Genomic DNA, 13,694 nt, shown 5'->3' with positions numbered 1-13,694 from the left:
ATTTAATGTGGCTGTCGGAATTATTCCATGTACGTATAACTCTATAGTTTACTCTTGAGTAAAATGTTGGAAAACTTGCATGTTCTATGTACACAAACAGGCCTAGAAAAGACAAGAATGTTGGATTTCATGAAAATTTTTGTTGTTTTAGGTCATTTCTTTAAAAAAAATCGCTAATAACGCCAAATTCACATTTTATGACAAATTCGCATTATTTTCATATTTAGAAAGGGCGAAAAATGTATCCAGACATCACTGCACATTCCTAAACATAACTTCGCAGCAACTACCATTTTTCACGGTTTTGGCGTTTGCGAAAAATCAATCGGAAATTACTTTCTGGCCACCCCTCGTATAAATCAGTAGATGGAAAGTGAAAATTTAGCAGGGCTGGCAGAAAAAAGTCAATTCTTGAAGAAAGTGATTTGCTTTTATGATTGAATGATTCGAGTAAATATGATATTAAAATATTTACGTATTTATTATTAGTATTTTATTTCATAATATTGGACATTAACGTTACTCAGTGAGAGATTAATGACCATCTCTCACGAGTTTAAACAAACAGGACAGAGAATGGTGTTAATTTCATTGCAATACTAGTGTTGCAGTAAATTTGAGGTTGGGAGTGTGCACTTGCCAATTTTTATAACGTTCACCAATGCAGATTTATGTTTCACTTTCTCATGATAGTATTCAATATATATCCAGTTATGTTGGATTCTTCTTGTCTTCTTGATATCTAAGAATAGTGCAATGTGATTGTAAACGTATGTTAACTTGTGCGAAACCACTAATACGTCAGGACGATGAAAGAAAACCTTTGTAAGCACTGATACATTAAATGAGGTGAAGTGAGCCAGAAGAGTAATACAATTCCAGCAGCATATTTGCAGTCTAAAGCTCTTCTTGTTTATGCATACGGTTTTTGTTGGATGTTGCAGTGCGAAGACATCGAACCTAAATCATAAGAGTCCCATGCATGCAATTTCTGTCACATGTTGTAGTGCGATACTTTGTCGGGTGGCGATATTCGACAAAAATCATATGTATCAATGGAACCTATTTGTTTCCATGTTCCTTCAGTTTGCCCAACAAAATGCCTTACTACGACATCCGACAACTATCGGACGGTGCCACCCACTCCCATCCCCTCCATCTGTTGACAGTTCTGTCTCCTTACTACTCTCCCATACGGACAAGAAAAAATGATAATTCAATGCATTTTCAACGTAATATTTAGAGGCTTAACCTTTACTCCCTCGATGATATTATATGGTATCATCAGAGTCAGGTTGTTCTGACCCGATGAAACCATATGGTATCATGGTGCAGATTACGACATGAATGTGCTTTTTGGACCCTCATACTCTTCTGTTTGGGTTGAAACTCTGACACAGGTCTGGAGCAAGCCTGGGAAATTCATATTGATGATCAACCTCCCCCCCCCCTCTCCGCAACATATCCAAGACACATTTCCGAATAGTTTCACATTTTGGCTCATTATTCAACTTGTATGGCACCCAGGAACATGAAACAAGTTTCAATCTCTTTGGAATCGTCCGTTCTTTGAAGAGAATACTAAGGTTTGCACCTTCTCCCGAAAATAGCGAGAGAAGAGGGGGACAAACTCCAGATTTTTTTTTTCATTCATTGAAATTCGGTGGTCACGCCCACAAACCCCCCTTCCTCGGTTTGGCGATCTTAATTGTACACGGTTGCATGCTATGATGTTTTAGCTGAAAAACAAAACTTATCCGAAGTAGATTGTTCCCATAGTGCCCGAGTTATAACAATTTTCCTCCAAAAATGCTAATTACCTTATTTTTCGTAAAAAAAACAAAACAAGAAATCACATTTTAGCTTATTATTCAACTTGTATGACACCCTAGAACATGAAACATGTTTCATTATCTTGAGAAATGTCCATTCTTTAAAAAGAATACTAAAGTTCGCGCCTTCTTCCCAAATAGCGGGAGAAGAGGGGGCAAACTCCAGATTTTTGTTTTTCATTGAAATTCGGGGGTCGCGCCCCTCATACCCCCTTCCTCAATTCGGCGTTCTGAATTGTACACGGTTGCATGCGCTGATGTTTTAGCTGCAAAACAAAACTTATCCGAAGTAGATTGCTCCCATAGTGTCCGAGTTATAACAATTTTGCTCCAAAAATTCAAATTACCTATTTTTCGTTAAAGAAAAAAATGACATTTTGGCTTATTATTCAACTTCTATGGCACCCAAGAACATGAAACATGTTTCATTCTCTTGAAAAATGTCCATTCTTTGAAAAGAATACTAAAGTTTGCGCCTTCTCCAGAAAATAGCGGGAGAAGAGGGGGCAAACTCCAGATTTTTACGTTTTTTCCATTGAAATTTGGGGGACGTTCCCCCCAGCCCCCTTCCTCGGTCCGGTGTTCTAAATTGTACACGGTGTCATGCGCTGATCTTTTAGCTGCAAAACAAAAGTTATCCGAAGTAGATTGCTCTCATAGTGCCCGAGTTATAACAATTTTCGTCAAAAGAGTGTTCGAAGTAAATAAAGACAATATTCCCTGACATTTCCCTGACTTTTTTTGACACCTCAAATTCCCTGACTTTTCCCGGTTTTCCAGGTTTTCCAGGTCTGTCGCCACCCTGTTCTTTCTGCATCTTAACACACAAATAACTGTTAATGGCAATGTACATATATTAACAAAAATAGTGAGGAGAGAGTCCCAGGGCGAGCCTCAGCTACTGGGCGGGTCCGCAGGGTGGTGGATAGCGGAACGGTCTGCAGATATGCAGATTAGGGACCATGACGGTTAGACCGGAGTCCCCCCGAACCGAGGCGACCAGGTTATCAGGGTGTGGGAGTGTAGTTCTTGGCAAGACTACACTCATTAAATACCACAATGCTTGATAACGGCCTGGTGACATGGCGAGTAAGCACCGCCATTAAATAGGTGCTGCCCCCGCTGCCTTGCGGGTAGGGATTAACTCAAAGGCTAAGGGAAGGAAAACCCTGAAAGAAAACCATGGGTAGAGAGAGCTCTGTAAGGCGTGGTGAAGCCAATCTCTCTAAGGGAGTAAACCCAATACAAATCCTGGTCCTCCAGGTTGGGGGTTGAGGCATTGGGCTGACGACCCAATCCTCGGAAAATATCCGCTGTTCAGAGACCCAACAATGAGCCTCGGATATGGAAGGAAACCAGAAGACGAACACGGCTACGAGTTAAGGTAAATGATCTCAGGATGGGGACATGGAATGTGCAAACAATGCTACAAGCTGGTAAGCTACCAGAAATTGTTGATGAATTTATAAAATATAAGTTGCATGTTCTGGCACTGCAAGAAATAAGATGGCCTGGGAGTGGTCAGATAGACAAGGGAAACTGTACAGTTTTGTACAGTGGTGCTGAAACAAGAGGACACAGGGGTACAGGCTTTATAATAAGTAGAGAAGCTAGGAAATCACTAATGGAATTTATACCAGTAAATGACAGACTGTGTAAAATTAGACTTAAAGGCAAGTTCTATAACATCTCCATCATCTCTGCTTACGCACCTAACGAGGATGCAGAAGAATTGGACAAGGAAAAATTTTATGATGAGTTGGACTTGTTAAATGAAAGTACAAGTAGATATGATATACTACTTGTCATGGGTGACTTCAATGCAAAAATTGGAAGAGAATCTGAAGTCAAAGAAGTGGCAGGAAAGAATTCTTTACATTCAGTCACTAGTGAGAATGGTTGGAGATTAATACAGTACTGTATACAAAATAAAATGCTTGCAAAAAGTACCCAATTCTCTAGGAAAGATATTCATAAAGGCACCTGGAGAGCTCCCGGCGGAACATACACAAACCAGATAGATCATGTTCTGGTGAACAGCAGATATGCCACATCTGTTATAGACGTTAAAACACGCAGAGGGGCCAACTGTGACAGTGATCACTTCCTAGTCAAATCTATATTGCGGCAACGATTGTCTAATATAGGCAAAATCAAGGGAAAAAGGAGAACTGGTTGGGATATAGAAAAGTTAAAGAAAGACTGCGATAAGAGAGCTTTTCAGGAACAAATACACCAACAATTAAGTGATGAGAATGAAAATAATAGCATTGAGGAAATATGGGATGATATGAAGAAAACTCTGACTGAAACATCAGAAGAGATATTAGGGCAAAGGAAGAGATCTAACAGAAAAGATTGGTATGATGAAGAGTGTAGAGTACTAATAGGGAAGAAAAATGAGTTACGGAAAAAGATGATTCAAAGAGAAACAAGAGCATCGATGAATGCATATAAAGATGCTAGGAAGGAAGCGACTAAAATCTGTAGGAGGAAAAAGACATATTGGATGCAGGAGCGAGTAAGGAAAATAGAGGAACATCAGACAGAGGGTAATACAAGACAAATGTACAAAGCTGTTAGAAATCTTAGTACTGGATATCAACCAAGGTTAAACCTATGTAAAGACAAAAATGGGAAGCTTATTACGGATCAAGCCAAATGTCTGGAAAGATGGTCAGAATATTTTCAGGAGCTCTATGAATCTAAATTTAATATAACAGATAATGCAGATGAAGACCAAACCCAAGTTACAGAATGTGAGGTACAAAGACCATCGTTTGAAGAAGTAAAGTGTGCAATATTAAAATTAAATAATAATAAAGCACCTGGAGAAGATTTGCTCCCTGCGGAGATATTTAAAAAGGGTGGAGAAACACTTTGGAAGAAAGTTCATGAGCTAGTTTGCATGATATGGGATCAAGAGAAAATACCATGTAGTTGGAAATATGGAGTTATCTTCCCCATCCATAAAAAGGGTGATAAAAGGAATTGTGGCAACTACAGGGGGATAACACTATTAAATATTGGATACAAAATATTTTCCAATATCCTATATATGAGAGCATCTAAGCAGGCAGAAGAAATCCTAGGGGAATATCAATGTGGATTCCGTCCAAATAGATCTACCATAGATCACATCTTCACCATATCTCAAATTATGGAAAAATTCTATGAGCAAAATATAGATCTACACTTTTTATTTATAGACTATCAACGAGCATTTGATAGCTTACACAGAGCTGGGATCATGAAAGTATTCAAGAAAGTAGGATTTCCAGATAAATTAATAAGATTGATAAAGGTAACCTTGGAAAATACAACAGCGGGAGTCATGGTGCAGGGAGAAGTCTCACCAACCATTAACATAGAAACAGGAGTGAGGCAAGGGGATGCTCTGTCCACCCTAATTTTCATTATTGTACTACATGATATTATCAGTCCACTGCAAAAAAGGGGGAGTATATTCTACAAAACAACACAGATACTTGCTTATGCTGACGATATTGTGGTAATATCAAGGACACTTGCAGATCTTAAGAGCACTTTTTTAAAGATAGATAGTAAATCCAGAGAAATAGGACTATTAATTAATGAAACTAAAACAAGATATATGAGAATGTCCAGATCGCCAGCCAGACGAAACTCTCTGGCTTTGAATGTAGGCACATATCACTTTGAGGGAGTACCCACTTTTACTTACCTTGGAGCTCTTCTACATAACAACATAGAAGAAGAAGAGATTGTTAACCAAAGAATACAGGCTGGAAATAGACAGTATTATGCACATATAGAATTATTTAAGTCAAAAAACCTCTTTAGGAACACAAAATTAAGACTGTATAGGACACTTATTAGACCAGTTGTAGCATATGGTGCAGAATCTTGGAAACTTACATCTAAAGCAGAAAGCAAGGTAATGTGTTTTGAAAGGAAGATATTACGTAAGATCTTTGGCCCCGTTAGGAATGAAGATGGATCCTATAGAATTAGGAATAATATGGAGTTAGAAGGATTGATTCAATATGAACATGTGGTGAGATATATAAAATCTCAACGCTTAAGATGGGCAGGACATCTGATGAGAATGGAAGAGGATAGGCTACCACGCCTGGTATTCAATCAGAAATTGTGGGGAACAAGGCCAAAAGGAAGACCGAGGGGAAGATGGATCGATGCGGTTGAGGAAGATTTGAGAAGGATGAATATACGCAATTGGAAAAATGTAGCTCAAGATAGAACGAGGTGGAGGAAGATTGTTTGGGATGCCAGAGCCCACCAAGGGCTGTAGAGCAAAAGAAGAAGAAGAAGTGAGGAGAGAGTGGGTTTCGGCCAAAGTATTCTGAACACTCCCGAATAGCCTTACACAGAGAAATTTTAAAGTAACGTAACAAAATAATGAAATATTTAGAATTCAACTACAAACACAGTCCTTCGTTTGATGCCTAAGCGATCCTTATAAACCATTCCTTTCAGAAAATAAGTTTTCTTGAGATATATGTTTTAACTGTTGTATGGAAAGAACGAACATCATAACGGTCAATATAGTCTGGATCTTCAAATGTGAAGCCAGCGACTACATCCAAGGAAGATAAAGAAAACAGTCCATTACTGCGACAGTTGTGGGAATGACATCTAGAGATTCGAGTATTTAACCCAACATGCCATTTGAAAGTATTAGACAACTCTGAGTCACAGTCCTAATGAAAAGATTGACACTCACTAATAGGGAAAACCCAACATGTATTGATTTTTAACATGCATTGCATTTTTTGATCATGATTGAAACTCTCTTTAAATCATTAAGAAGACGTTTTGTTTGTTTATTTTTAAAAAGATTTGGTATTTACGATGCAGCGCTTTTTTGATGCAAAAAAAGGAAGCTAAACATTGAGTATTTGGCAACACTCGCATGCACAGCTTTCCTCCAGGGAATATTCTTGATTAACAAGAAGGTTGTCGGGTAGGTGATCGACTGTTGCGGGTTCCATTCCACTCGGATCCTCATACGCCAAGGGGTGATAAAAAAGGGATCACGGTGATGTGAAAAGAAGCACTGTCGCCCCGGGATTGCTCACGTTCTCAATATGCGCAAACCCTTTCGGGATGGATACTTTCAAGATTAACCGCCGAGCCTTTTCGTAATCTGCCCTTGTTCCACATACACGCACGTGGTAATCATTTTCGTGTCTTCTTCCCCGCTTTTCATCAGACTCGTAATCCCCAACTCCATCCTTCGCTCCAAGACAGTTCGGCGAGGCAAAATGAAAGAAAAAAAGCATGAACGTTGGGTGTCTCTTTCACTTCGTACAAACAGGGATCTTATGGCACATTTAAAATTGATTTTTTGCAATGATGGTGCACTGAGAGACGTCACAACAAGAATAAGCCACGATGCAATGTTCTCTGAAGCAACACTGGACTAACAAATTAACCAAATATATAGTTTCGTTGCCTAATACATCAGTTGCACAACCATGGGAGACAAGGACAGGCCTCTTTTCCCTAATATGTCTACATGCGAAAGTCTGACTTATAAACAGCTTTGCAAATTAATATCTACTTCCTGGAGAATGGATACCTTAGGTGAATGAGTGAGTCTGATACAACCTCAATTGCAACATACAGATTTTTGTAAAGTGCTGGATATTTCTTTTCTTTCTGTGACAAGTCGTTCATGTGTAAGTGTTCTCTATGATGGCACACTTAAAAACTAAACTGCGATCAACATCAGATACCCGTTTAAATGATTTTATGTTGAGTAAAATCTTGCAAAATCCTATTTTTTACGTGTGGTGCTTTCTATTTAATGTTCTTGGGATTCATTTATAGTTAAAACTTACTTTGTGTGTTTGTTTTCATGTGTGTGTATGAAAGTGAAATAAGAGTGGTATACATGTGTGTTGCATCCCAACAGCATTAAATGAACAAGCATGCCTTAGACCAAGTATTACTCCATGTCGAGAACACGAGACAGTACGTCCGGCAATATTCATCTCGTATTTCTCTTTAGCATCACTGCTCAGTCTACTGAGATGTACGTATATTACAAATTACAAAGTTGGTTGGGTTGTCTATACGCAAGGCGCTTTGTGGTCAGACGTCGTGAACTTGCTTCGATGCTCTTTCAATAGGATCGTTACAACCCAGAAATATCCGGATTACATAGGCGTGCGCACGGGGGGGGGGGGGGGCAACAATTGCCCCCTTAATCATGGACGCCCGCAGATCTTTTTCAAGGGAGAGACAAGTATGGATTTTCCCATTGGGCGTATTATCCCGATAATAGTGTTGTCCCCCCCTCAAAAACACCACTTGAATTTGAAATTATCGCATTAATGTAATTACTATGTCTGAAATCAAATTATACGTGTGAAATATACATACTTTTAGGTTGACAGTCAATTTCTAAGGGGGAGGTGTGCCCATCCTTGCTCGCTCTTCCAGACGTGCATGTCCCTCCTACATTATTGTACTTTCACCTAGAAATTTCTGCGACGCCAAGGGTCCCGGGTTCGAATCCCGCTCGGGCTTGGTTGTTTATGAATGTCCATTCATCAATTTCATCATTTCATCACTCATCCCCATCTTCGCAAATTAGCCAAGAGGCACAGAACGCGAAGTATCAATCAATCACCTAGAAATTTAGTGGAGAGAAATCTTATCGCCGCTATTGAACGATATTATACTCTTCAAGAAAATTAAGTATTTTCAAGCCGATTAAAGTTCATAGCAACTACGGGGGAAGGTGGTGCAGTGGCAAAACCACAGGGGGGCAATGGGCATTACCCCTCCCCAATCTTGAACGGAAATTAATCCTAGGGGTGTAATCATTGAGGTAAGAGAAAGCAAGACTAGTAGAATCTAATAGTAGCAGGACAAAAGGATACTCATGATGGAATTAGTTTTCGCGTCTTTCTTGCATTATTTTTTCCAGACGGCCAAGAATACCTGCAGGGGGACACAAAGGGGCAATTGCCCCATGGATATCAAATTTAATGCAAATAAAAATACATTTCGTTAAAATATTCTCGCTAGCTAGGGGGCAGTGGGGGTTGGTCCTAGGCGCCGAACGATCTAAATGAAAAAAAAATGTATGAGAGAATGCCATGGCGCTCCCGTGAAATTTTTTGTACCATATTAAATCAATATTGTTTTCAGTTTGCAAAAATTTGGATCTAAAAATATTCTTGCTCGCTTCGCTCGCAATTTTATTGTTTTCTGTAATGCATTGTAAATTACCAGAGAGAGAAGTTATCACTATTAAGTACTTCAGACTCTTGATGCTAAACAGCTTTCTCTTAAATGCATGAACACAATTGTTTGGAGGAAAAGGAGCGCGGAACAGAGACAATTTATTTATTCGTTATGGTGCCTCTATGTTGCTACATATTAAATATATATACTCGCGCACTTTCGACGTGGCTTTTGGCCACGTCTCGTAAGCTCGCCGACCTGGTTCGCATATTTGGAAAGTTTAGAACGTAACGTTATATGTGTATGGGCTCTGATATGGTAAAAATATTCAAAATATTATTGTCTATTTTCTTAATAATAAACTCATTAAGTAATAACCGTTTGAAGATAGTAAGTTGCATGATTTATATAAACGAATTCAATAGCGACACTAGATAAAATTGGAGAAGCAATATTTACGTCTTTTGTCATTTTTAAATTTTTAAACTTAATTGAAAAATAATTGTTTTCCGTCATTTCCCTCAATTTCCCACAATTTCTCACATTGCCTCTGTACTAAATTCTGACGATGTGAGTACAACTCAATTACCGTAGTTTTCGGGATGAAAATAAACTTTCTTTAAGTTCCCTAGCAACGTCCGTTTCCATGGACAAGAACAAAAATGGCAAGCTCTAATGAATTGTTTGTTATTATACCTCTTAAAATTAAGTTAAAACAAGCACGTTGTAGATATTTTCGCATTGAGTATAACAGTATATACGTAATTGTATCTTGACTGAATCTGCTCGTGTAGATGTCACTCTTGTTTGAAGCACCTTCTCTAAGCAAGACTTGATTCATCTGTGTGTGTGATCTGTGAGTAAAAATGTAGCTTGACAATGAAAAATGAAGCAAACAATGTGAGCAAAAAGTTCGCCGTGGAAACTGGTTGCTAAGGACGTGAAAACAGGGCATTTTCACCCCCTTAAAAAAGGGCCAAGTGAGCGATTTCTTAATTTTCTCGGTCTTCTGGGACAATTTCATAGGGGATCGTAATCGGGCATATTTTGCCTCCGGGGCTTCCTTCATGGAACTTTTATGTCAGTGAGTCAGTGGGATGGGGGCTGTATAGATATTGGCCACGTCTCGTACGCTCGTCGACCTGCTTCGCTTATTTGGGAAGTATGGAAAATAACTTTACATATGTACGGGCTCTAAAATTGTACAAATATACAAAATATTCAAAATTGTCTATTTTCTTAATAGTAAAGTGAGTAAGCAATAACCGTTTCAAGGTAGTTACTTAGATCATTTGTATAAACGAATTCAATAGCGACATTCAATTGGAAAAGCAATATTTACGTCTTTTGTCATTTTCACATTTGTAAACGTAATTGAAAAATATTTTATTTCCGTTATTCCCCTCAAATTCCTACATCTCCTCTGCAATAAATCCTGATGTTCATGTTTTGATATTCGAAAAGTATGGCATAATTCCCTTACAGTAGTTTTCGGGTTGAAAATAAACTTTCTTTAAGTTCCCTAGCAACGTCCGTTTCCATGAACAACTGCAAGCACGGCAAGCTTTAAGAATTTTTTGTTATTATACCCCTAAACATTTAGTTAAAACAAGCACGATGTAGATATTCTCGGATTGAGTATAAAAAACGTATACGTAATTGTATCTGGACTGAATCTTGTTCTTATGTAGATGTCACTCTTGTTTGAAAGCACATTTTCTAACCAGAAGTTTATTCATCTGTGTGTTATTGATCTGTGAGATATACAGGGTGAACAGAAACTATAGGGACAAATTTCTGGAGGTGATTCCTGACAGGTAAATGAACAAAAAAGTTCATATCAACATATGTCCGAAAACGCATATTTGTCAAGGTAGATGGAACTGAAGAACGACGTCATCTTCTCATAACAACACTCACAGTGTGCTTTTTTGTGTTGCAGATTGTGTGATTGGAGCTACGTCGAATCACCATGGTCCGTTATTCATACCAGGAACAAGCCGAGATGGTCTTCGTATACGGTCAAGCAGATGGAAACGGTCGAGAGGCCGCACGGATTTATCGAGCCACGTACCCGGACAGACAGCACCACCCAAACCACAAAACCTTTGCAGCCATTTACGGGCGTTTTTTTAACATAGGTCCTTTCATACAGGCGAACATGGAGGGCGGCCGCGGCATGTGCGTACACCAGATCCGGAGGAACATGTGCTACACGATATTGAGAACAACTCCAGTATAAGCTCCAGGCAAGTGGCCGCCAGCATGGTGTAAGTCAAGCGAAGGTGCTGTGTATCCTGCATGAAAACCGCTACTATCCCTATCACCTGCAACGTGTCCAGGGATTAAAACCAGCGGATTTTCCTACAAGGGAACGGTTTTGTCGCTGGTTTTCGCAAACAGGCCACCACCATATTGGGATTTCTCTCGTCAGTCCTCTTCACCGATGAAGCTACCTTTGGTAGAGATGGCATCGTCAACCTACACAATCGTCATCTGTGGGCTACAGCCAATCCTCGTAGAATGGTTGAATCGTCTCATCAGCTACGGTTCAGCATCAATGTTCGGGCAGGGATTATTGGCGACCACCTACTTGGACCATTTGTTCTTCCACAACGCCTTAACGGACAGACATATCTGGAATTCCTGCAGAACACTCTGCCTCTTTTGCCTCAGAATGTCCCTTTGGCAATACGACAGGTAATGTGGCTGATGCATGATTGAGCGCCGGCCCACTTTCGCATTATTGTTTGTAAACACCTCAACAACATCTTCCCCAGAAGATGGATCGGACGAGGAGGCCCTGTAGCATGGCCCGCTCGATCACCGGACTTAAACCCAATTGATTTTTACTTGTGGGGACATCTGAAAAGTGTTGTGTATGCTGAGCCAGTTCCTGATGTGCAGACCCTTGAACAGCGTGTCCATGTAGCCTGTGACGCTATTCGGGTACATGCTGGAATATTCGAACGAGTGAGGCAATCCATGATGCGACGTGTGGACGCTTGCATTGCATTGCATCCCATGGAGGTCACCTTGAACACCTGTTGTAACATGGATGAAAGTCATGCCATGTAATGTGTACCGGTACTAATTGCTTTATTGCAGATTCACCGTACATTTCCGGACATATATTGATATGAACTTTTTTGTTCCTTTACCTGTCAGGAATCACCTCCTGAAGTTTGTCCCTACAGTTTATGTTCACCCTGTATAATGTAGCTAGACAATAAGGAATGAATCAAATTGTTGTGTATTTGGAAGACACGCAGATCGCACTCAAGGTGTCGAATAGATTATAAATTATATGCACGCAATAATTCAACATTATTTAATTGATCACAATATTCCATTCAACAAACTATAATGAACTCCATTTATACAAGACAAAACACAATCTGTTTTTACCTACATCTTGACCACTTCAAAGGTCTTATAAACCATACAGACTATTTACGCAATAAGCGTCACACATACGACATTCCCCCGCGTCGATGAAATTTTGCATTAGCAAAATTTTGGTTTTATGTCTTTACTTCTTTTAACCATAATCACTCAAATCCAATCTGTCAGGTGGTTTTCTTTGCCTCTGACTTCTCCTTAACACTCTTGACTCTGCTGCTTCACGTCTATCTAAATCTATGTTACCTCTTGCAGCTTCTTCCACCACTTCATGATTGTCTCCTCTCTCGTAATCCTTAAACGTATCATTCGCATCTAAATATCTTCCTTCGTTGACTTCTGAAGATGCATCATTATTCTTATCGCCTGTTTCATCACTATCATGATGATATCCTCTATCATTTTTTCTCACATTTCTCCATTTTATCTGGTTCCCATGAACTAACTTCACATCTTTACGAACTTTAATATACCAAGTATATGTCCCTGCTCTCCGGACAACTTCACCTTGAACATAGGATGCACCACTGGAATCTCGGTTGGCAAGTTTCACCCAAACTTTGACACCTCCTCTGGTATCCTCGCGTTTGCTTTTATCAGGAATATCCTGCAACCGACCTATATCATCTTTCGGTCTCGGCTCAAAAGCATACATCATTTCAGCAGGAGATTTCAAATTAACGGTGTTTGAAGCCATTCGTATACTATGTAGCACATCCAGCAAAGCATTATTTAAATCAAAATGCTTGTCATCTCTTCTAGTTTCGTACAATTTACATCTCAGAGCACTTTTTATAATTTGTACGTGTCTCTCAGCTTGTCCATTACTAGCCGGATGATAAGCTGGTGAATGCATCAAAGCAATCCCTTGATCTTCACAATATTTCTTGAATTCTGCAGATTGGAAGGGAGGACCATTATCCGTAACTAAGGTGTATGGCTGATTATACCTTGAACTTAGTCTTGACATAAATCCTTTTACATCCCTGAATGATGTAGAAGATACAACTTCACATTCTGGCCATTTTGTAAATGCATCAACAACGAGAAGCAACACTTTTCCTTGAAAATAGAAAAAATCCATGTGTGCTCTCTCCCACGGTTTAGTTACTTCCTTCCAATCATTGTATTCTTTCTTTTTGGTGTCAGGTTTTACAGCATTACAAACGTTGCACGATTTTACGTGATCTTCAACGCATTTGTCTATACCAGGCCACCAATATCTTTCACGCAATAGTAACTTCATTTTAACTACGCCATCGT

The 13,694-nt window shown here is 39.4% G+C and overlaps 1 protein-coding gene across 1 annotated transcript; it reads left to right on the top strand.

Annotated features, from left to right (window-relative positions):
- The first annotated feature begins 3,231 nt into the window (after positions 1-3,231).
- On the top strand, positions 3,232-11,753 carry LOC145995077 (uncharacterized). The gene is made up of 2 exons (XM_083131609.1): positions 3,232-4,620; positions 11,433-11,753. Exons 1-2 carry the CDS (start codon positions 3,232-3,234, stop codon positions 11,751-11,753), a joined length of 1,710 nt encoding a protein of 569 aa, XP_082987735.1.
- The last annotated feature ends 1,941 nt before the right edge of the window (positions 11,754-13,694 follow it).

The sequence above is a fragment of the Lepisma saccharinum genome, chromosome 11 (genome assembly GCF_977018435.1).
Source record: "Lepisma saccharinum chromosome 11, izLepSacc3.1, whole genome shotgun sequence".
Classification (NCBI taxonomy): Eukaryota; Metazoa; Arthropoda; class Insecta; order Zygentoma; family Lepismatidae; genus Lepisma; species Lepisma saccharinum.
The sequence above is the reverse complement of the archived record's forward strand: the minus strand, read 5'-3'. Positions and strand labels throughout refer to the sequence as shown.

Coding starts and splice junctions, on each gene's coding strand:
- LOC145995077 (XM_083131609.1), top strand. CDS start 3,232: ATGGGGACATGGAATGTGCAAACAATGCTACAAGCTGGTAAGCTACCA. Junction 4,621..11,432: donor AAAGACCATCGTTTGAAGAA/GTAAAGTGTGCA, acceptor TTTCGCAAACAG/GCCACCACCATATTGGGATT.